This window comes from Cheilinus undulatus, linkage group 7 (assembly GCF_018320785.1).
Source record: "Cheilinus undulatus linkage group 7, ASM1832078v1, whole genome shotgun sequence".
NCBI classification, from domain to species: Eukaryota; Metazoa; Chordata; class Actinopteri; order Labriformes; family Labridae; genus Cheilinus; species Cheilinus undulatus.
In genome coordinates, this window is record NC_054871.1 from 26,954,075 (window position 1) to 26,978,022 (window position 23,948).

At 38.0% G+C, this 23,948-nt stretch overlaps 1 protein-coding gene across 4 annotated transcripts in view; it reads left to right on the forward strand.

Moving 5' to 3' along the window:
- osbpl9 (oxysterol binding protein-like 9) overlaps positions 1-22,798 on the forward strand; it is a 52,448-nt gene extending 29,650 nt beyond the window's left edge. For 3 of the 4 annotated variants that reach the window (XM_041790653.1, XM_041790656.1, XM_041790655.1), the window contains 20 exons: positions 554-649; positions 1,093-1,140; positions 4,180-4,209; positions 4,298-4,348; positions 4,837-4,875; positions 10,465-10,558; positions 13,286-13,390; positions 14,421-14,580; positions 14,818-14,930; positions 15,341-15,459; positions 15,656-15,741; positions 15,842-16,022; positions 16,756-16,840; positions 17,773-17,883; positions 17,972-18,035; positions 18,138-18,278; positions 18,382-18,460; positions 20,180-20,271; positions 20,385-20,520; positions 20,811-22,798. In XM_041790653.1, coding sequence (XP_041646587.1) covers positions 554-649; positions 1,093-1,140; positions 4,180-4,209; positions 4,298-4,348; positions 4,837-4,875; positions 10,465-10,558; positions 13,286-13,390; positions 14,421-14,580; positions 14,818-14,930; positions 15,341-15,459; positions 15,656-15,741; positions 15,842-16,022; positions 16,756-16,840; positions 17,773-17,883; positions 17,972-18,035; positions 18,138-18,278; positions 18,382-18,460; positions 20,180-20,271; positions 20,385-20,520; positions 20,811-20,885 — 1,905 coding nt within the window. In that variant the 3' untranslated portion in view covers positions 20,886-22,798. The remainder of the gene's footprint in view (positions 1-553; positions 650-1,092; positions 1,141-4,179; positions 4,210-4,297; positions 4,349-4,836; positions 4,876-10,464; positions 10,559-13,285; positions 13,391-14,420; positions 14,581-14,817; positions 14,931-15,340; positions 15,460-15,655; positions 15,742-15,841; positions 16,023-16,755; positions 16,841-17,772; positions 17,884-17,971; positions 18,036-18,137; positions 18,279-18,381; positions 18,461-20,179; positions 20,272-20,384; positions 20,521-20,810) is intronic. The other variant, XM_041790654.1, reaches the window with a different exon arrangement.
- Positions 22,799-23,948: the final 1,150 nt, after the last annotated feature.

The following is a 23,948-nucleotide window of genomic DNA, read 5'->3' on the forward strand; positions in this document are numbered from 1 at the left end:
GTCCAGTAATTACCTCAATTGTATTGAAATTGTCTGTGCTTGGGTTACACTCTGTGTTTACTGTGTTTATGCATGTGCAGTCTGCATTTCTGCTCCTACTAATTAACAAACAATGAATTAAAGTGCACTTTAACCCATTGACACACTTACTTATCTGTCACTAACTAAATTCCCTGCAGACTTCAGTTCCTTGCTTTAATTTTGTTGAAGCTCTGGCCTCCAGTCAGTCAGTCAGTCAGTCCTGCTAGCCTTTTATGCAGGCGAGCCTTTAAACAATAGTCGTCATATCTCTCCCTGTACAGTACACTGCTGGAAGATTCTCCTGCACTGTTGATGTTTCTGTCGCTCACTTTGTTGTAACCGTTTACAAAGCTTACCTGACCAGGAGGTGACAATGACAAGCTCTTTTTTATGAATGAATAATGTCTGAATACATGGCTAATATTATTGGTAGAGGCTGTATTTTTGCTTTGAATATGCAAATACTAGCATGGTGTTTGGTTTGGGTAGAGCTGCACTCATCCTCTGCTGTGTTTTTTTTCTCCATCTTCAGGAGGCTGAGACAGGATTTGTCCCCAGTGTTCAAGACTTTGATAAGAAGTTAGCAGAAGCAGACGCCTACCTACAGATTCTGATCGACCAGTTAAAGGTAAGACTTCCTTAGGCATCACCTATCAGACATCTTGTACAGTTTTCAGTACTGCTATCCTATACTAACATTTAGGGCTTATGAAGTTTTTTTTTTTTAAGGATTATCAGTAGATCAAGTGTTTTGTCTCAAGTTATGACATATTTGGCATCTAAATTTACATGGTAGGATTTATTCCTGTGTCATGGTCTGCCCACCTCTTTAAAAGCAGAAGTTATTAAAAATAGGATTTGTGGTAGCATAGTGACAAAGCAGAAAAATGCCTATTTAAAGAAGCAGCAGCAGACTGTCCCAGGCTGAAAATCTTAATGAAAACACTGAAAGTGTCCTCCCCTCAGACAGCCACCTCATTATCTCAAACCACATCATCTGAACAGTCACCCTCTGAACATATAACAACTCTTTATTCTCCTTTTTCATCCCCTCTTCTCTGTCGCTCACAGCTGTTTGATGAGAAGATCAAGGACTGCAAAGAGGATGAATCACGCAGAGTGAGTACCAGCAGCGTTGCTCCGTCCTTGTGTGTCAGCTCTCTGGTCGACTGTTCTTACTGCCATTAGAGCTGAGGCTAACAGCAGGGGAGGCAGACTTACACAGTGATGATGCCTGTCAACCAGTGCAGATGTTTGATTTCTGTTACTTGTCAAAGGAAAATAATCTTTTTATTGCAATGCTGTTTCCAGATTTATTTAAGGCATGTAAAAGATAAATAGGAACAAATATGTGTTTAATTTGCAAATCATTACAACCCCTGTTTGACTGAAGAGAGCACAAAGATGGCATATCAAAGGTTGGAACTGAGTAAATGTATTGTTTTTGGAAATTCATTCTGGCCACACTTATTGATAGTGATAACAAGACAGAAAGAGTGGTTATACATGTGTTGAAATATGACCTGTTTCCTCTGCATGGATTTTAGATAAAGTGACTATAAAGACTACTGAGGGGTTCAATATCACACAGCACAGTATGTTACTGTAACAGTGTCTGTGCAAATTGACATTTGATTCATCCATATCACTGACCAACAGGCCTCTGAACTAATGATTACATTATTGATTAATGCTGAGTGTTTTCTCTGCCGATCATAATCTTCCAAACCATAAGCTCTTTATCTGTGTTGTTTTCCAGTCAAAACAATCTAACTAAAAGATGTTGCATTTAAAAAAAAAACCTGCAAAACCTCAGACTTTAATCAGGAAATGTTTAACTGCACTGATAGATACAAGTATTGATCACAGTTGTTATGGATTTGTATCACTTTGGGGTTAATTTAAGAGTTGATCTTGTTTATTGTTTTTATTTTAAAAGAGTCGTAAGACCATCCATGCGGTTTTGTACATTTTAAAATTGACACAAATAGAACCACTAGCGGAGTAAATAAGAGGGAACTGCACAATCCCACACAGGAAAACCACATTTAATTAGACTGTCTTTTCCTCCAGAAGATCAAATCAGGGGAATTCAGCACCACAATCAGTGACAGAGTCACCATCGGGTCATTCAGTTTAATATAGTGTTTTTAAAGGGTGATTCAGAACCAACAATATCAGCACTGATGCTTTACTTACTCATGGTAACTCTAACTCTACCGTGTCAAAAATTTGTTATTAACCCTTCTAGTAAAATAATTGTATTTTTAATGTTTTTCTTGTGTGTATTTTTTATATTTTGCTATTCATGTGTTGTATTTCATTCTAAGATGCCAAGGAACATCTGGCTAAGGGACTGCCGATGAAAATTTGCCTTAAGGCAAATTTAAGTACATTAACATTTACCTGAACATTGATTAATGTACACTGTCCCTTTTCTATACATAAAAAATCAATAAAAACAAGTTTTTCAACATCAGGTTATAGTGCTTAACAGTTTTAGAGCACACGTTTAGTAATGAAAAAACCTCAAATCTTAGCATCTGTGTTTGTTCCATTACCTGTTAAGATATCTTTTTTACATTAACTTTAACTCACATTTACTGCAAAAGTCCAAATAAAGATATGATTTCAAGACATAAACAGAAAGAGATATGGTCTGAAACGCTTAACCTTGCAAAGCCGATGGGTTGGCCAGAATAATTGTTTGTCATCAGGCAGATCCAGCTTGCAGAGCTTCATTCTGAAACATTTGTGCCTGATCAGAGAAAGACTAGACCAATCAGCATCATTTGAGGAGAATGAGGTGGTAGCTACCAGCGTGGTTTTGTTGTACTGCAAGCCAGTAAACAAAGGCGAGCAGCAATTAGCTTGGATGTAGCTATTAGGGGTGGGTATCACCACTGATGGCCTGTATGGATCCAATTCCCATTCATCAGCAGTATTACATTATATTTTACATCTTGTAAGCATATCCAGCTGGTATTGATAATGCGCACCAGATATCAAAAGTAGGATGATTGGGCGTAAGATTTAAACCTTTAATCTGAGTCGAAAGGTTTTTAGAGGCAAGTGCAGGTCAAGTTTCAAGACGCATGAGTGATGCAGGGCCGAGACTGGTCATGGGAGAAACCGTCAGGATATGGAGCAGGCCTATATATAAAAATTGATCCCTGGATTATATTATTCAATATTGTAATTAGAAAATGAGAATCAATCTGGATTAGAGAATTGTTTTTTCTTCTAATACAGTCCTTGAAGCTATAGTGGTAGATTTTATAAGAACTTAATTACATTTCTACATTAAAAGAAGAACAAATAACTGCACTGACAGTATTTTTTGGCAGAAAGAATGTTTTTGCTCTGCTCACAGCCAACTTCAGCATGAGTTTGATTTACCAACTGGCTCCACTGATAGACAACAAAGATAGTAGCTGCCTGTGGAGCTCATGCTATGTAGCTTACCTCTCGGGGCTGCGTATGCCCACTATGTCAAATGTTTGTTGCTCTCATTGGCCCATAATAAATGAGAGGCACAGAACGTTTGTCGAGTCTCTTTTTAGGTCAGGATATAAATTGCTTGTATTAAGATCAAATATCTGACAATAAAGCATATACAAGTGTCTTGTAATGAGATTTACTGACTAATTTTGAAATTGTATCCTTAATGAGGGGTTTTCTTTTCCCATTGGTAGATATTTTTACACATTACCAGCAATTCTGGCCTTATTTGTGCTTTATTTTCTCAATTAATCTGGACTTGTCAGGTGATTGTGGCTTAAAATAAGTGTCATTAGATGTTTTGACAAGAAATCAGTTACATACAGTGGTTAGATTTTTCTGTTGGCTGATCAGTTTCATGATGTCTGTATTTTTACAGGCAGCTGTGTGATTCACTTCCTCTCTGAGAACAATGTTGCTCTTTGGTCACTCTGGCTTGTTTGTGACTGAACTCTGCAGTCTGGGAGACAGGCGTGTAGATTTCCAAAGAACAACACAACTGCTGCTGTTACTGAGACTCCACCACCTCAATGTTTTCTACCAGCTGTGCTGTATTTGTTCTTAAACCGGTTGCTTCAGCACGTCTGCTCTGAACTTTGCATTTGTTCCTTCTGACTTTACCTGTCTGTTTTCTCCTTTTTTTTTTTTTTTTTACAGAAAATTGAAAATTTGAAAGAGACTACTTGTGTAAGTCTGAATTTAACACATTCTCTTTCCTGTCTTTAAGTTTTGAAGGAAATTCCTCGTGTTTGACATCTTTTTCTTTTTCTTTCAGAGTATGGTAGAGTCCATCAAGCACTGTATCGTTCTGCTGCAAATCGCCAAGGTAAACACGATAGAGTTGCATGTTTGATTAACCTCTCTGTAATTTGGCTCTCCCACTTCACCATAATCACAGCTCGGGTGAGACCATGTCAGTGTGTGCACTGTGTGTCTCTTGGGTAGTTCCCTGCTTACGGTTGCTATCTGGGTCGGTGGTTGAGGGTGTAGCACAGTTCTCGTTTCATCACATGTTCCATTGAGCTTTAAAGGGAAGTGGAGCAATCGTTTCTGCTTCATGTGGACATTAGGTGAGACGTGTCAAAACCCTGAACACTTGAACTCATGGATAAGGAAACATTTCAATGACTTGTCCTGTCCTCCTTTGAGCATGTGATGAAAGGATTACTGCATGTGGTGAATATTTCAGACTCCATGTGATGAGAGGGATGGATCTTAATGCTCTCCACACCACAGATGCTCAGGATGCTTTATGAAATGATTCTTCAACCCTCCTACAAAAGTAGTCTAACATTGTCTTCTCAAAATTTTAAGGACCAAAGTAACGAACAGCAACACGCAAACGGACTTATAGTAAGTTTCACCGTCCATGACAAAAAGATTTAAATAAAAAAGAACTGCTAATTTCCTCTTTTGCTTGATTTATTCTCTATTTTAGGAATTAAGTAAATCAAATCTGTTTACTGCATGCCCTCTAAATTGGAAATGAACTCTATTTCCAGCTCTTTCCCTGGTTTCTGCCACCACTTTCCTGAGTTAATTATACCTGGAGATTTGATTCTTTAATCAATGGTTGGGAACTATTCTTTTCTTCATCCAGTTGCAAATGATTGTATGGTGTCTGAAAACTTTGGACAAAACAATTGCATGTTTTTTTGTAGAAGCTGCAACTATTTTTGTAGTCAGTTAAACTGCCAGTCATTTCTCAGCTGATTTATCACATGATAAATTTGTAAAAAAAACATCGATGTTTCAGTGCTCGATAGAATGAGCTCAATTATATTTCTTGGTTAGAAATATGATTGATATAGTCAGATTTATTGATTTATGTCAGAAAAGAGTAAAGAAAAATGAAGTCATTCCAGTTTTTCCTTCATAAAGACTCAAAACGATAAATAATTTCCTAAATTGTGGCAGATAAATGGTTGCAGCTCTACATAAATGCAGAATATGTGTGTGTTGAGTATGCTTTTGTTTGCATGCCTGAATTTTGAAGACTGTCTCACTTCACTTCACCCAATAATTAAAGTCAACTAATCCAACATTGACTTATCTCCTACACACTGCCTGCTTATTCAGCCATCCAACACTAATAGCTGAGCAGCTTTCTGGAGAGCACTTCTAGTCACTCTGCAGGTGTCCTATCTTTAGGTCGAGAACCATTGGAGGAGTTTTGCATGCTTTATCCACAATTAACACAAATTTTCAATCAGTCACCAATATTTTCCAAAGCTTTTTTGATCCGCTTTAAGATTGATTTTACAGCTACGTTCTCTGTGATAAAAACTAAATGAATCAGTTTGCAAAAATTAAAGAATCTTTTTTGTTTGAGAAAAAAAGTGGAAATGCATCCAATACTAAGACTGATATTTTTAAAAGAAGAAGTGATGGGGCGCCAGTGGCCTGGTGGCTTGGTCCACTCCATGTGGAGAGGCTGTGCTCCTCAAGTTCCTCAGGGCGGGCAGCCCGACTTTACACAGGGGTGGAAAAAGTACAAGACTATTGGACTCAAGCAAAAGTGCAGTTTCTCTGGTTAAAGTTTACTTAATTAAAAGTAAAGGTACTGGTCTATAAGCTTACTGAAGTGAGAGTAGAAAGTAGATCATTTAAAGTTTACTTTAGGTTATGTGTACTCAGTAGCTACTAGGGCTGAATGGTTTGGGAAAATAGTCATATTGCAATTTTTTCCCAATTGCATTTGCGATTTGACATGTAATTTTGTTTTTAAGTTCCTCATCTTATTTATTTGTCAACAAATGCAAGCAGTAAATAATTTCTTTCCTGTACTGAGGGGATATACGTTAGGATGATGTAATATGACACGTGAATCAATATGACCTGTGTAGTTTTATTGATCTACTTCAATCACAGTGGTACACTTACTGATTTGTTAAACTCAAAGCCTTGTAGCAATATTCATGACAACTAGGGCTGAACAGTTAAGAACAAATATCAGAGATTATTTTGACTCTTGTTGCAGATGCCGTGTGAATTGTTTTATCCATGGCAATGAGAATTTTATGTAGTTCTCATTTTAAATAAGAAAAACATTCACTAGAATAAGGAAAGTAAGATTTTTGAAAACTATTCTAGAAAATAATGATGCTTCAATATTTGCATGATGTGTAGAGCAAAACACCTTTGCTGCAAAATATTGTAGGGAACCGGTTGTCATGTCAAAGAATTTAAGACCTATTGTGATTTAATCTAAATTTAGATTAATTGTCCAGCCTTAGTGGCTACTGAGTATTTGTATAGTAAATTATGATCTTTCCTCATTGGCAATAAAAACATGAAAATATGGATTGCCAACCAGGTTGTTCCTGTAAAGTCACACCTTTATGTTAAGTATAAAACAGCTACTGTGTAGTCAGCAGAGATGGAAAAAGTGCAAGAGTATAGTACTTATAGTTCAGTTACAGTAATTTCAGTGAATGTAATAAGATATTTTCCACCTCTGTGTTTATGTCCTATCATATCGAAGTAAAATCTTAAAATACATCTTGGAAAAGAAGAGGTGATGCTACAGACTAGTAAACACGACCCTGTCCTAACTTTTTAAAAATTATTTAGTCATTTAAATTTCAGAATGGCCATAAATGTTAACCAAAATTTCCTTGATTTCAGCATGTGATGCCTTTGTGTCTTTAATAGAAATGTTTTTATTGACATAGTACACAGCACCCCAGCATTGTTAAGCTTTGTCACCATTGGTTTTCATTCTTAATGCATTTTAAATATCATCTTAGAGTAAATTTGAATTTGTCCTCCTCTCTTAACATATAGTGTTTTTTTTTCAGTGACTAACAATGGATCACATGAACATTCACGTACAATCTCTTAAAAATGCTATTAAACATTGTGAACTACATATTCAGCTAACCTTGATTGGTTGCATATTGCAATAAACACTTTTACAAGTAGATTTTTTAGATACCAAAGTGAAGGAAGGACTGAAAGAAGAGGAAGGAAAATGGAGGGTCAAATGAATTGCATACTGATAACTTAGACAAAGATATAAACCAAGCTCATAAACAGAAGTTTAAAAAAAGTTTTGCAAGCTTTGGAAAATGGTTGATTATGTGAATGTGAATATGTTGTAGGTAATGCTCTAACACACAGAAAACATTAAATGTGATCTTTGAAACAGTAATCTCAGGGGGGCTCATGTCACTAAAAGGCCTGCACTGCTCTTATTCATGATTTAATCTCACCATCATTAAGTATGCATTACACTGTATAAATAGCAAAGCATAAGCTCCTTCTACACATCTAACGTCACATGTTTCCATATGCCATTTGCTTTGTGTTGAGATATTTGCAGCTTTAGAGCATGTAAATGTCTGTCACGTTGTCCATATGACCATACTATGAAGCAAATGATAAAACCTGCATGTTTGATTGACCTTGCTCATCTCTGCAGCACCAGAAGGACTTGATATTAAGTGCAGTACATAACAGGAGGCTTTATAATATTTATTTGCATCTGCTGTGATTGGTTAGGTTTGCTCTGCATCATAGGCACCCTATGCATTACTGTAGTATTCAAAAAAGGATATATGTTGATGATGACAGCTGTTTTTGGCTAACTCCACTTTGCTGACTGCGTGATGCTTCAGCTCTGGTTATCAAAGCCATTAGCCAGTCCCACAATGACTTACCAGTGATTCTATAAGTGACTATAATTAAAAGTCCTTGGCGAGGGACACATCGGGCAGTGTGAGGAGGAAGCTGAAATAAAGGAACACCGGCAAGAGAGTCGACAAAAAGCGAAGTGTGTGATCAGGAGGGGTGAAAGCTTTTTTTTTTTGTTGCATATTTTCAGCCTGTAATTACAGCTTGACTTTTGTCAGTCCTAACATTTTGGTTTTTCTTTTCTGGACTCACAAAATGAAAAAAAGAGTGGAAAAAAATCTCATTCAGAAAAACTACGAAGAATCCCTTTGTGATCAGTAACTTTATGCAAAGCTGTTAGAATCTGTTAGTGGTTATTGCTATTCTCATCAGTCTTTGCCTCTCACACACCACTGTGTCTGCTCATGTTCTGAATCACTGTTCCTGTTAATCTCAAATAGGCTCATCACAGCTTGTCAAGACAAAAAAAGCTGTAAACATCACATGCACTGGTCATGTTTGAGTAATAAGTTACACATAACATCGACTGGATCTAATTCCAGTGCAGCCAAAGAGCCCGTGGTTAGTTGTTGTGGAATAAAGGTCAATACAGTTTTGCTTTAGCTATTGTTGTTGTCCATGTTTCTGTCTGTCGGGTCAATGGTGCCTAGTGACCCCATTTCATTGAGCCATCATGATCTTTATTTATTTGTGCCATTGGTGTGTTGTGTTTGATGTTCAAGCGGCTCTGATGAGGGCGACACCTGCAGATAACACAGTCCCTGCAGGTTATAACTACAGGGAATTCAAGAGGCATGGAGTTAAGATGTGTTACAGATTCAGTCTGCCCAGTGGAGTTAATTAACTCTCCTGCAGGTTGCTGGGAGTTCAAGAGGCGCTTTTATTTATTGTGTAAGGCCTTCTGCTGGTGTCGTTGGTTTCATATTGATTTGATTAGGAGAAACCTGGAAACTCCGCTCTTTAGCTTATCTCCAGGAAATGGAATGGAGGAGAATTGATCTGCTCAGGCTGGGTGGTGCATATTTGATTTCACTGTTCTTGTTGTGAAGTGGGTAAACCATTAAGCCGATCAAACACCTGTGCACACCCGGGGAAGTCTGTGTCCAGCTGAAGGTGAGAACTTAGACTGACATCTGGTGTGAAGATTTAAGGAAATGATGTCTCATTGTGGTTACAATGTGCTTGTATTTGCTTATAGATGTGATCACTAGTTTCTTTGTAGTTTAAAAATAACATGGAGATTTCCAGTATGGCAAAAGACAGTCCAAGAGCCAATTCTGGGATAGGGATGTCATGATATTAGACTTATGAGTCATACAATACTTGTAAAAACAAACTTGAGTTTGAGATGAAGTTCTAGGCACTAAATCTTGAGGCGTTTCTTGTCTAAATGATGACAAAATGCAGGCAACCTCCCAAACAAGGCCAAATTGCACAATTATATTTTGAATCAAAATCAGGGATGGACCAATAAAAATGTACTTAATGTGGAAAAAGCAAAAATTTGCATGATCAAAAAAATTAAGAAACAAAAGGATTTATCCCTATCTCTATCAGCATGAGAGATGGCACAGAGCAACACAGTAGACCCCCCCCCCCCAAGACCCACGAGAGATGAAAAGGTGACACACTGCCGCCAAAATCGATTTAAATTGTTTCACTGATAACACCCTAAAAAAGGCCTAGGCATGCTTTTCTTATCTAAAGACCTGTGTATAAACTACTTAATAATCATGATGTTAGTCAAATTTTAAATCTAATTTTGGCCCCCTCAGAGCAGACAAAGCCTTGAGCTCCCTCTAAGATCTTTGGCACCCCCCTTGGAGGTCCCGGACCCCAGATTGGGAACCAGTGATTTACAGGACCTTTGGTGAGACTGTGAGACTGTGGAGAGTGAAAATGAAGCCAGAGGGGAAGACGCCAGCAGACCAAAATTAGCAGAAACTTGCTCGGGGTTCTCAGGGTTTCAAAACATGACTGAAGATCTGTAATTTAAAAATTTGTATTTTTTCAGTACCGTCAATCATTTAAATAAGAGATAGTGTACTATTTAACAACAATCAAAATTCAAAAATCTTTATTCATCCCAGAAGAAATATTCCATTTCAGCCTACCAGTGGAACCAAACAAACAATTTGACAAATTCAGTCTTATGTTGCTATTTTAATCTTTAAATCTTTTCTGTTGGTAAAATAACTCTTTAAAATTAGCAAAGCAGGCAGTGCTGTGGGTGGGCTATAGTTGGAACAAATATGAGAGCTGTTTTTGTTGTTGATAGCAGTTGCTGTTTTCTATTTGTTTCCCCAGAGCACCATTAACCCAGTGGATGGGATCTACCAGCCCCCTCTGGACACTCCTGTAGACAACACCACGATGCCAACACAGACCACACTACCCACAGGTTCTGCCTTTACACCGTTTCTCATACACATGTAGCTATGTGGCTTCATGCTCATGACTAGTAAACACATTTGTAGATAGAGGAACATAATCATGCAGACAGGTTGACAACAGCTCCCTCTGTTGTTCACACCCACACAGATCTGATATGTAAAAGCCAAAAAAAGAGAAGTGTTCTCAGCCAGCGTTTTTCAACCTTTTTCTGTCAGAGCATGTGAGCCTCTAAGGCAGTGATTCTCAGCTGGTGGCTGAGGACCTTAAAGTGGGCTGTGGAGCTGTTTTCAGTGGGTCACAACTTTGTAGCTGGAAAAAAGGATGGCAAAAGTTTATCAAGTACTGAGACATTAACAGACATGCTCCATACATTTCAATTTTCTCTGTTTTACAGAGATAATAGGAAAATGTATGTATTTTCTCAATATTTCAACTAGTCTATCTCATTATCTTCTGGTAGGAAAGCTGTTTTCCCATTATAATGAGGTAATTCCATAAGATCTTTGGAAAACTGGCAGATATTTACATGCTATCATGGGTAAATGTGTGTACTTATATTGTCCTGTCTCTTTTTTAGTCATACATTTGATCCATCCAAGATTGGAACTCAAACATTTTTCATTAAATACATGTGATTGTTCAAAGCTTTTGAAAATGTGGGTTGTGATTTGACATTTAAGAGACTGTGGCTAGACCAGTTGAGAACCACTGCAGGCAGAGGGACCCACCACCAACCCCCATACGAGAAATCGCAACCCAAATTTTTCAAAATGTTCAAGTACTTGTATTTAATAAAAAATGTTACAGTTTGCACCATAAATGGATCAAAAGAGACGGGGTAATGTCACATGTCAAACATGTTTAAAAAGCACATCATTACAGAAGGGCGTGTATGCATATGTTTTATCTCACTCCTGTTTTTCATGAGACTGTATGGAAATTTTGCAGTTTTCGAGGAATTTCCTGATTGGGGAAAACCAGCTTTGATATCCAGGAAAATGAGATTAAACTGAAATTTACTCGTCATCAGAATCATTATTGCCAAGTACATTTTCACACACAAGGAATTGGACTTGGTGTTCAATGCAAAACAAATAACACAAGAATGAAAATATAAGGAGGCTATTAAAAAAGTAAATGAAATTTACTGGTTTACTGGTAAAAAGGTTATCGTACAGTTTTTCCACATGAGTACAGCAGCCAGTGTGCTGTTAGAGAGAGAAGAGATAAAGTCCAATGAGTGTTAGTTTACAACATAAAGTCTGTATAAACGTGCATTATTCTGCCTGCTTGTTCTGGTCCATGTCCAGGGTCATCCCAGTAATGCCTAAAATATGTATAGATGTTCTGTATGTCCACTCAGGGCTTTTACACACATACACTTTTTGCTGCATATTTTTCTCCTGGCATGTATTTGCGATCTGTTGGAAACAGCTTTGCAACCAACTCTTGGGTCCCGTCCCACCAGTTGAGAACCACTGCTCTACAGCACTTTATTGAACCAATTACAATGCCTGTTTTTTCATGGAAGGTGCTCTGACCTTAAAACACATTTTGGTGCATTTTGGGCAATGTGCAGACCTGAAAAATAAAAGAAGCTTGATTCTTGTGCAATGCTTACCGACATACGCCTGTTTGTTTGCTGACCAAGACACTGATGTGATTTCAAGACAAGGGCAAATAAGACCATTTTGACAATTAATGTCAGAATAGTTAATGATCTTCATATTCATGGTAATTCTTGGTTAAATTTAAAGCATTTTGAAGGCACCACTGTCCAAAAAGGCTGTTCTTAGCAAGCACTTCAAACAAATCTGTCTCAATATCAACTAAGACAATAAAAAGTTCAATGTTTCACTGCATTACAACTTTTTAAATTCTGACTTTCACTTAATTATTGAAGACAACGAAATGTAAATTTTAAATTACAATATTATCCAAAGTTTTGAAAATTTGAATTGTCCTTTTTCTTAAACATCTTTTTATTGATTTTTTTATAAAGAGACAAACAAAGTATACAAGATGTCGAATGACACATACTTAAGACAAAAAGATAAGGAAATAATAAAAAGCACACTGAAACAAAACATAAACAAAAGCCCTATAGATACTCAAATCTGTTCATCAGTCCAAACCTCACTTGATAACCCATTACTGTCAAGAAATCTATAAAACATATTCCATACATTCCAAAACTTGTCGAGTTTGTTCTTTGTAAAATAACTGTTTTCAAGAGCAAGAAAAAAAGGTCTTTAATTGTCCTTTTAGTGTTTTGAGAAACTCAAAGAAAAACTCAGTCCCTGAGTGCTGAAGAACTAAAGCAAAGTGCATTTAACTGTTAACTTTAATGGTTCTTTTCAAAAAAATTATTATTTTTTTTTGGATTTAATTTAGTTCCCACACATTTTTGTGGTGTTTTGTTATTGTAGATCTGTTTACTTCTGAAAATTGAAAGTAATTTTAATCCATTAGTAAAGGACTAAATTTAATGGCATTGCTCAGATTTGACTTTATTTTTGAGCTATTTCAGTTCGATGACCGTGACTAGACATTTTAAAAATGCTGCGGAAATGAAGCATGCAAAGTAGGCCATTCTAATTTTGTCTCTTAATAGACTGTGTAATCCTGCTCACAGATGAGGCCTGTGTCTGCAGTGTCTCATAATATTTTCTCAGTCCTCTGAATTGCAGACTGCTGCATAGCTTTATTTATTGTGATTTCTTCTCTTTTACAGACGCTTCTCAGGTGTGTAAATCAGACCAACGGCCTTCCACGTTACCTGTTGGTCCCATCGTCACAGTTATGGGCAGTCTGCAAACCCCAACTCCCAACAGCACAGGTGAGGGTTCACTCTACTTTTGCAGCTGGTAAGACAAATCTGTGAAACTACAAAGAAAGGATGTCTAGGGCAAAGTAACAGCTTTCCAGTACCTAATTTCTGTAATGATCAAGAGAAAAACAAATCTAAGAAATAAAGTTATCTTCCTAGTTTGGTGATTTTGTGCCCAGCTGCATGTTTACCACAGTTTAAAGCAACAAACCTGTTCTGGAGCAGAGTTCATTCATTTGGAGTCCAGGTTTTGAATCTTTTTAGCTTTTTTCAAGGATGGGTTTAATAAAGCATTTCAGGGGGTTAGCTATGAATGAAAGGTTCAGAGTTTATTATTTACTAAGGGAACAGAATCATGCAACAATAAGAATTCCCCCTGTTTTCCCTTTAAACCTGCTCCTGGTACCTGGTACTTCTGATTATATCTCCTGATCTTCACCTGCAGCTGTGTATTTGTCAATACCTGCTACCAAGACCAAGAATGTGATGAATTTTTTTTTTTTTTGTCTTAACATTTAGTTTTGTAGTTTTGGATGGTACAGCCTGCATAAAGCCTGTTATATCATTAGTTAACAAGCCAAATGAAGCTAATCTGTTAAGAACTCAACCACAGGAGCCAAAGTAATGATGTTATAAATTATTACTGCACTCTTTCACACTGAGGGGTGTTTCCAGGAACATAAAGTAAATAAAAAGCAGTGAAGGCAGAGGTACATGCCTGTTTGTCTTCTGTGCTGAGGCAGCAGTCTAAAATTGCTGTGCTGTGCACTAAAGAAGCTTCTGCATGCTTGAGTGTACTGTCAATATGCTCTGCAGAGGAAGCTGCCCCTGTGTTACTGACAGATTGATGTAACTTTGCACAACCTGCTGGACTGCACTTGCAAATTAAAGCTCAAGCTGAGCAGCATTATGTTGATGTGACCATGAGTTGTGTATTGTACAAGTGAAGACGCCAGCTAAAGAGAGCCATTAAATTAAAGAATAACTCTGCACAGGAGCACTCACATGACACTTTTCTCTCTCTCTCTGTCCGTGTCAGGGAGTGGCCCGTCAGGCCCAAGCAGCGGCGTTGCCTCCCCGGCTCACATGCCCCTTCCCTCGCACTCAGTGCCAGATTTTTCGTATTCTTCCAGCGAGGACGAGTTCTATGATGCTGATGAGTTTTACCAGAGCAGCACCTCTCCTAAACACTGCATAGAGTGAGTAAAGAGCCACCCCACCTTCCTACAACACTGCAAACAGTGAATTTAATGCATGACAGGCTGAAACAGCACTTTAATAAAAAACATTTAGCAGGTCAGTGGATATTCTGCTTTGAGAAATTGTAAATCAAGCTGTGGTGGCCTCAGGTTCATGATCCAAATTGCCTTTTCATTTTTTATCTGCTTATCTCTTCCTCTTCCTGCCTCTCTCCTGCTTGTTCTCTCTGCACTCAGTCCCTCAGGGCCTCCAGCTGCCTCTCCCCTCACTAATGAAGAAACGGCATTGAAACGACCAGAAACCACAGAGTCCCTTAACTCATCCATGTCCAATGGCACCACAGATGCAGGTATAAAAGGGAAAACACATCAGACACACATAAATATATTGCAACTATGTATTCAGGTCTTTTTTTGCCTTTTCTACCTCCCCTGCTGGTGCAGAACAGGATAAGATTTATTACACTTACACATCATACATCATACTGCACCACCCCAGTATAAACAAAGTTTGGTTTTGTTATGCGGTTTAAGATATGAAAAAGCAGACAATTTAATGCTTTTCAAGTATTTGTTTTGGGCTTTTTTATGCCTTAATGATGGGGAAGAAGCAGGGATGAGAGAGTGCAAGAAAGAAGTTACAAGTCAGACTTGAACCTGCCTGTGTACATCAGGCACAACCTGGCTGCCAGGCCACCTTCACCTCACAGTTTAATGTTTTGATAGTGGTATGACTCCTGTCTTCTGTTTCTGTCTTCAGATCCATTTGATAGTCATGATGACCGTGATGATGACGGTGAGGGCGAGTCTGTGGAAGAGCACAAAAGTGTCATCATGCATCTCCTCTCTCAAGTTCGACTGGGAATGGACCTCACCAAGGTAAAGACTCCTCACCAACATATTTAGTTTAAAAGAAAGCTGCCTCCATGTTTTACCTCAGTCTGAGTTTCTTTCTTGTTCAGCTTAGATTCTTCTCTTTTTCCCTTTACTCCCTAACATCATCTGTGCACTCTGTCTTTTAATCAACCCACACAGCCATAGTTTTACAGTTTTCCTTGCTCATTATTTCTCACAGGTGGTCCTGCCCACCTTCATCCTAGAAAGGAGATCATTGTTAGAAATGTATGCAGACTTCTTTGCACATCCGGACTTATTTGTAAGGTACTGGTCCTCTCCCTTGTTGGTGCAACAATTGTATGACAAGGATATTGAAACACATCCAAAATTGAGAGATTTATGTCATTTGTGCGACTTTTCCCAGTATTGCCGAGCAGCCGGAGCCCCGGGAGCGCATGGTTCAGGTGGTGAAGTGGTACCTGTCAGCATTCCACGCTGGGAGGAAAGGCTCAGTGGCCAAGAAACCTTACAACCCCATCCTGGGAGAAGTCTTCTACTGCCACTGGGACCTGCCTAGTGAAACAGAGGAGCCTTCACTGAGCACAGTAAGATTATGAGTGATTGTTGAGCATCACACTTTTCAGTGAAAGACAAAAAGGACTTTACACATCACTTAAAAATTCAGAAATTTCAATTAGTGGCATTTCAACCATAAACAAGCATAAAGAGAGATGACGTGTGGACCATGATGCTACCTAAAAGACAGAAACACATGGTTAAATACAGATCATTTAAAAAGGTGGCAGTTTGTTTGAAAAAAGAGATGTCTACATTACAGAGTGCAGTTTGCATGTATAAACATTAAATATAGTGCAGATGTTGCAAGAAACAGACCTTACATAGGAGGATGTATATATTTAGTAAAATGTTCTTTTACATCTATAAAATCACATCCTATAATGTGTAGTTTGCTAGTTTGTGTTTGTATGTTTGATGTGTTTGTTAAGAATTTAAATTTGTTACTACTTCCTCTTTTAAAAGCTATGTTTATTCAAATTAAAGCTCACTTAAACAGCTTAAATTCTGTTATGTTTAGCACATTGTAATGATCTGTGCGAAGTTATGTTAAACTGATTCTAGTTGTTGGAACTGAAGGTAAAGCCACCTTTACAAACACAAACGAAGCGAAGGTTGATCTTTTTGTGTCAGAACTGGCTGCTTTCATTTTTTTCCAGCTTTTGTTTTAACACAGTCTCTTAGATTTACCTTTCATATGTTGAATACTATGGAAAACCTTCTGTCCTCATATAGACGATTGATTCTTCTCTTCTCCTCCAGGAGACGGTATCAGATGGTCCAGTTCCCTGGTCTTCAGCCAACAGTGTGCGTTTCGTGGCAGAGCAGGTCTCTCACCACCCACCTAGTGAGTGTCGAGCCTTCCTCTAAACATTTACACAACACTGAAAGCTTACTGATAGTACAGTCAAGAAAACAGAAACATAAAAATCCTGTTGATCCTATGTGGAACTGTGTTATCTGAGTCTTGAGAGTAAATTAAACAGATTTTTTTTAAACAACGCTAGCTGGGTGATTCTTGATTTTGCTTGAACTTGACTTTAAGCCCCTGTAAAGTGAAAAAAGAAATCTTTGGTCTTGTTGTATGACAAGTGTGTCAGAAGAATGAGCTGAAGCCACACCCACTTACGAGAAATATGATCCCCTCAAATTTAAAAAAAATGCTTCAACCTGAATGGACTTATGGTCTGCTCCGCTGGACCTGTCAGCTCTCTGTGTCAGCAAACAGAGAAACCATCACATTTATGTCGTGACAGGCAGTTTAGAACTAAAACGTCTCAAAAAAAAGTTTAATTTTCCCATCCATTAACTCGTCGGGTATTATTTATTCTCATTTTCTGAGTTATGTGAAGTTGTAACTCTTTCCTGTTCATTACAGGTATATTGATCTGGGAGATTTACCTCACAATGAACAAAAACACAGCATGTAGCTAACTTCCAATTTTCAGTGAAAGCAGTGACATAACAACAGGCTGTATTAAGATAAGCGGCTCAGTGATTTTATATCATTGTAGTGTTAGGAGGGTAGCGTAATCCCCCATCGTGGGCTCATATATTCACCCTGCTCAAATTAAACCAAGCCAGGAAAGAGGTGAAAAACTAGCAGCCTAAATCCAGAATTCAGTCACACATGGATCTCAGTGTTTTCACATGTTTACAGTAACCTTAGTCGAACATATTTAATGTGTTTAGACACCAATTTTGGATGTCACTTTACAGGGTATAGATGTTGTTTCCACTTCCTATAGCTCTTAAATGCTTTCTCTCACCTTTCTTTAGTTTCTGCATTCTACGCAGAGTGTTTGAATAAGAAGATCCAGTTCAACGCTCACATCTGGACCAAGTCTAAGTTCTTAGGCATGTCCATAGGTGTCCACAATATTGGCCAAGGTAACACAAAGCACGGTTTCATACACTCTAAAAAACCTAAACACAAAAGTTAAAGCTTCATCAGAGTTCTTTTCTCTTCTTGTTTCAGGTTGTGTGTCGTGTTTGGAGCATGATGAACATTACATCCTCACCTTCCCCAATGGATACGGCAGGTATGCATTTTCTTGTTATTCCTGTCTGTGTCGTCACCATGATGAATTCACATCAGTCATTTACAGACAGTATGTTTGACTGACCTGAGCCATCCTGTTTAGGTCCATCCTGACGGTGCCCTGGGTGGAGCTGGGCGGAGAGTGCTCCATCTCATGTTCCAAGTCGGGCTACAGTGCTAACATCACGTTCCACACCAAACCTTTCTATGGAGGGAAGAAGCACAGGATCACTGCTGAGATTCTGTAAGAGAAAATAGACATTTTAAGAGTTCAAAGACTGAGCTATGGATTAAAGACCCTGATATTTTTTTCTGAATATCACAGTCTAAATCTGTTTCTCCTTTAGCGCACCAAATGACAAGAAGTCTTTCTGCTCCATTGAAGGAGAATGGAACGGAGTTATGTATGCCAAATGGGCAACTGGAGTAAGTTTGTTTCTTTTTCTCCAGCTTATTTGTTTAAGTGATGTTTGGAGAAAACAAGAGTGTCACATTACAGCAGTTAGAAAGTATTTAGAGCCCTTTCCTTTATTGTTGTGTTGCAGCCTGATGCTACAGTGAGAAAAAAAACAACATTTTTATTCTCATGAATCTAAACTCAGTACCCCATCATGACAAAGTATTTATACCCTGTGCAGAAACTGAGCTCAGGTTCCTTCCATTTCTCCCTTATGGCAGAGTGGCTAGTCAGAAGCCTCTCCTTCTCATGAAAGTCTGCTTGGAATTTACAAAAAACAAACCATCCATATGAAAGCCAGTCCTGGTTGCACCAAACTTCTTCTATTTGAGAATTATGGTGGCCACCGTGGTCAGGGGAACCTTCGGTGCAACAGATTTTTTTGTGTCCTTCCCCAGATCTGTGCCTTGCAACAATCCTGTCTCTGAGCTCTGCAAGCAGGTATTTTGACCTCATGGCTTGGTTTTTGCTCTGATGTGCATTTTCAGCTGTGAGGCCTTCTATTGAGAGGTGTGCACCTTTCTAAGTCATGTCCAAGTAGTTTATTTCACCACAGGTGGACTCCAATAAAGGTGTTGAAACATCTCAGCAAAGATTCAGAGAAATGGGAAGCACCAGAGCTAAATTACATGTTTTTTCCAAGGGTCTGAATACTTGTGATATTTAGTTTTTTTATTTTTGATAAATTTGCAAAGAAAAATAAAACCTAAAATTCTTTGTTCACTTAGTCATGATAAGGCACTGAGTGTAGATCAACTAGAATCAAAATGTTTTTTTTTAAATTGTAGCATCAGGCTGCAACATAACAAAAGTAAATGAAATGAAGGGGGCTGAATACTTTCTTAATTTAATGTATGCTATAATTACCTGTACTCATGGCAAATAATGATTTGAAACAAGTCAAGAGATTTAATCATACATTTTTTCTCCACAATAGTGAAGACTCCAGTGTTAAGTATATCAAGTACCCTTTTTGATACCAAAGTGATGAAATTGTATAAAAATTTACCTTAACTTAATCTGATAAGATTGCAAACATAAATGTATACCCTAGCCTTAAATGAGACTGCTTATTACCTGGGACACAGATGGCCTAGCATTTAAGTCATGTCCTGTGTACTGAAGCTAGTTTTTTAAGCAGGTAGGGCAGGTTCAAATGATACCTCTGGCTCCTTCTCCCTTTAAATTCCTGAACTACACACTGTCCTGTCCTCTCTGAATAAAGGGAAAAAAACTGAATTATATTTTTAAAAGATCATGTTATTGTTCATAACATTTTCAAAATATCAACAGTATTTTTATTTAAAGTACAGCCTGATTAAGTGTGATTGTTCACATACTTCTGCCTTTTTGCTAACTTGGCTTTAAATGATCCCTTTTGCCTCACAGCACTCGGTGGTTGTTTGCTCATGTACAATATCGTTAACTCTAGTCAGTTCTGAGCTGCAATATCTGTTTTAAACAAACTAACTTGTTTCCACTGAGTTTAATAGATAATTGAATTTAATTATACCATTTTGGCTATTCTAAACCACATCTCAGGCTGTACTGGGTCAAATGTATATATCCACATTGTTACATTTGTAAGCAGAAATAAATGTATTTATTCATAATAGAGCAATAAGCACTGATTATATATTTAAATCATACATAAATACTAATTTGATGTTGTTTGTGTGCATTTCCAGGAGAACACAGTCTTCATTGACACTAAGAGGATGGGCATCATCAAGAAGAAAGTGAGAAAGCTGGAAGACCAGCTCGAGTACGAGTCCCGAAGGTAAAGGAAAAAATTGATCCATAAGCGTTCTTTTCTATCATACAGCCATGGATTCAGAAGAAAACCCATACCAAGTCTTACTGTGTTTGACCTTGACCTTTTCAATTTTCCAGATTGTGGAGAGATGTGACGGTTAACCTGAAGCTGAAAGACATAGATGCAGCAACAGAAGCCAAACATCGGCTGGAAGAGAAACAGCGAGCTGAAGCCAGAGAGAGGAAGGAGAATGAGCAGCAGTGGGAGACCAGGGTGAGACTGTGTGCCTCTGTTCTTGATCTAAAGAGAGAAAAAAAAAACTTTATTGATACAGAAAGCAAGTTTACAAACACTGAGGCATTACCACCTTATCGTTTTCCTTTATAAAGCAACAGCTACAGTATGCATGCTTTGAATGTAAACTGAATAAATCGCAGCAGTATAGTGTGAACATATGAGCAAAATAAATCATTAACTTTACAATGGATTTAACGCTGGACAAAGATCAGTGTTAGAACTGCAGAGATCAGCATTTCTAATGATTGTTTTAACTGTTTCTGCAGCTTTTCCACGAGGACGGGGAGTGCTGGGTCTATGATGAGCCTCTATTAAAGAGATTAGCCTCTCAGAGGCACTGAGGAGACTACGCACACGCTGAAATTCACACACATATGCATAAAGAAATGCACACACAGCAGAGTCTTCATAAGAACTCTTTTGCAAAAAACACTTCTTTTCCAAGCCTTGGAATGACTGATGATTGATTCTGTATGTACACAGCTTTGCATTTGACTGTAAAATAACAATAAGTTAATGAATGAAATCAAACGGGAAAAGCATCCAAGATGTATCAAGAAAATTAGTAACGCTCCTCCCCTTATTTTGGCAATGTTGCTTCCACCGCCACCGATACCCACCACCCGCCAACACAGGACTAAGCAGCGGAGACCAGAGGGTAGCGTCTCATCTCACAGCCACACCCTTCATCAGCTCCACAGGACGAGCCAGAGCAGCGCTCTTTTTTCTACATAAATGTTTTTTGGGGGGGGATTCAGGGGGGAGGGGAGTGTGGTTGAAAATGTTCAAATCAAACATCCCTTGAAAAATAAAACAGCGCTCTACATCTCAGGGAATCTGGTGTCTGAGGAAAGAAAGCTGCTGCCCCCTCTGAGAGTCTGACAGCCTTATAACGGTGGAATGGATGAATCTTAAAGGGGCAAGGAGAAACTCTCCGCTTGCCTGCTACTAGTTGTAACTGTTGTTTATATATAGATATACATATGATGGATATATAAATATATATTCTTTTTTATTTTCAATGCTCTTTTGTTTATTTTTCTTTCTGGCAATAGTGTAAAATATGTGAGGATATGAACATGATGGCTTTACATCTTTAGGAATCATTCCATTTCAAGTTATTTTTGACACATATTTTTGTCTTTCACACTTTTCTGTGTCTCGAGTGTTAATCAGAGGCAAAGCCCTACATAAGCCATAGCATCTGAACACACTGATCGGGAGAGCTGTGATAGATTTATGGAATATATGCAATATATAGATCATCAAAGGACAAATATGGATGTCCGTTATGCCAAAAAGGTTTAGATAAAAGGCTAAAGGGACTTCAAATCAGGCAGAGAACAAACTATCCTCTGAAAATGTTTCCATGTTACCTGATGGCATTTATGAACAAATGATTGTTTACATTTTTTTTCTGGACCGCTGGTCCATGCTAAGGACACAGGCTAGGGCTGAGTCTGTTTAGTCTGTTTGTTCTGCACATCACCTGTCCCTTTCTCCTCTCTAAGCCCATAGACAACAGATGGGATCAACTTGACAGTTCACTTTTGTGTTGTTGGAGGGTGAAGAGAGTGAAAACCAGGGATCAGAGGAGACTTTTTTTTGGAATAGCTCTGCTGGAATTGAGCCTGTGTTCCTCTGGCTCAGTTTTCTTGTAGACTTTTTTTGTCCAAATTATTTTCGGGATCAACATCTGTAGGGCAATATTTACCCTTCTGCACACCACTGCTTTTCAAATCAACATCCATTCTCTTATTTACAGCTGAATAGGTTTGAAGGAAATACAGTAACATTTGGATGAAATTCATAAATAAACTATTTTCACCTGAACATGACCAAGAATATCTTTTGGTAACATAACAAAGTTCCAACAGAGGCTGTTGTGTTATTTCAGGTCTACATTCAAAGGTTATTGTCTTTTAAATAGATTTGTTTGTACTAAGATGAGTCCTGTGACAGGCTCTAAGGTGACGAGTATATTTCTCCTGCTGTATGCACATTAAATGACAAACTTAATCCTCTCTAGAGAATTAAAATGACCCAAATAAATTAACACAAGCTTAATAAGAAACCATATTTTTTTCATCCCTGTTCTTGTAAATTATATTGAATTGAGGCCTTGCCATGCATTTCAGTATCGCCTGATAGAGCAATCAAAATGCATTTTTTATTTCAGTTTGAATATAACCATTGATTGTATCAGAATTTCCTGTTTATTGATGCATTATATTAAATTTCCATGAGTTTATTCCTGCAAGATTTTGTCATTGTTATTTCAGGTGACTATTACTAGATTAAGGAGGTTTTACAGGGCCCAGTGGAGATTAATCCTCAGAAAACATTGTAGGACTGTAATATAAACTTCAACATCTTATGTCAAAATAGGGATTAGAATTTTAACATAAGACACTAATTGTTGCATATTTTAGATGGGGGGGGCTCCACTCACTCTCCATTTGTGTGCAGTGCCAATAAAAAGTATTAACCCCCCTTTTATTGATTTTATAAATCCATCTTGGTCAATATAATTTGGCTTTTTCATTTAAAAATATTACAGAAAAACATCTAATGCCAAAGTGAAAACAGATTTCTACACCATAATGTCAAATAAAAATATGTCATGTAAAATAAGTCACTGCATAAATATTCACCCCCCTCAAGTCAGTATTCAGTAGAAGCACCTTTGACTGCAATCACAGCACTGAGTCTGTGTGGATAGGTCTCAATCAGGCTAGCACATCTTGACACTACAGTTTTATTCCATTCTTATTTGCAAAACTACTCAAACTCTGTCAGGTTGCACAGAGATCTGGCATGAACAGATCTTTATAAGTCCAGCCACAAATTCTCTATTGGATTGAGGTCTGGGCTTTGACTTGGCCACTCCAGAACATTTGCCTTGTCTTTAATTTATTTCTGTGTAGCTTTTGCTGCATGCCTGGGGTCATTGTCCTGCTAGGAAATAAATCACCTCCCAAATGGAAGTTCTTTTGCAGACTGAATGAGATTGGACTCTAGGATTTTCCTTTATTTTGCTACATTCATTTTGCCCTCTAAAGCTCCAGTGGGGATGATGTGATTGTTGTAATGTGCAGTGTTTGGTGTCTGGCGTCTGCCAAACATAGCATCTTGTCTGATGGCCAAAAAGAACAATTTTGGTCTCATCAGACCAAAGAACTTTCTCCAACTTGACCATGGAGTCTCCCACATTCCTTCTGGTGAACTCTTCTCCGGATTAATATGAGTTTTCTTCAACAGTTGCTTTCTCTTTGCCACTCTCCCATAAAGCTTTTACTGGTGAAGAACCCGTGCAAGTTGTTGAATGCAGAGTCTGTCCCATCTCAGCTGCTGAAGCTTGTAACTCCTACAGAGTAGTCATAGCTGCTTAGTAGCCTCTCTCA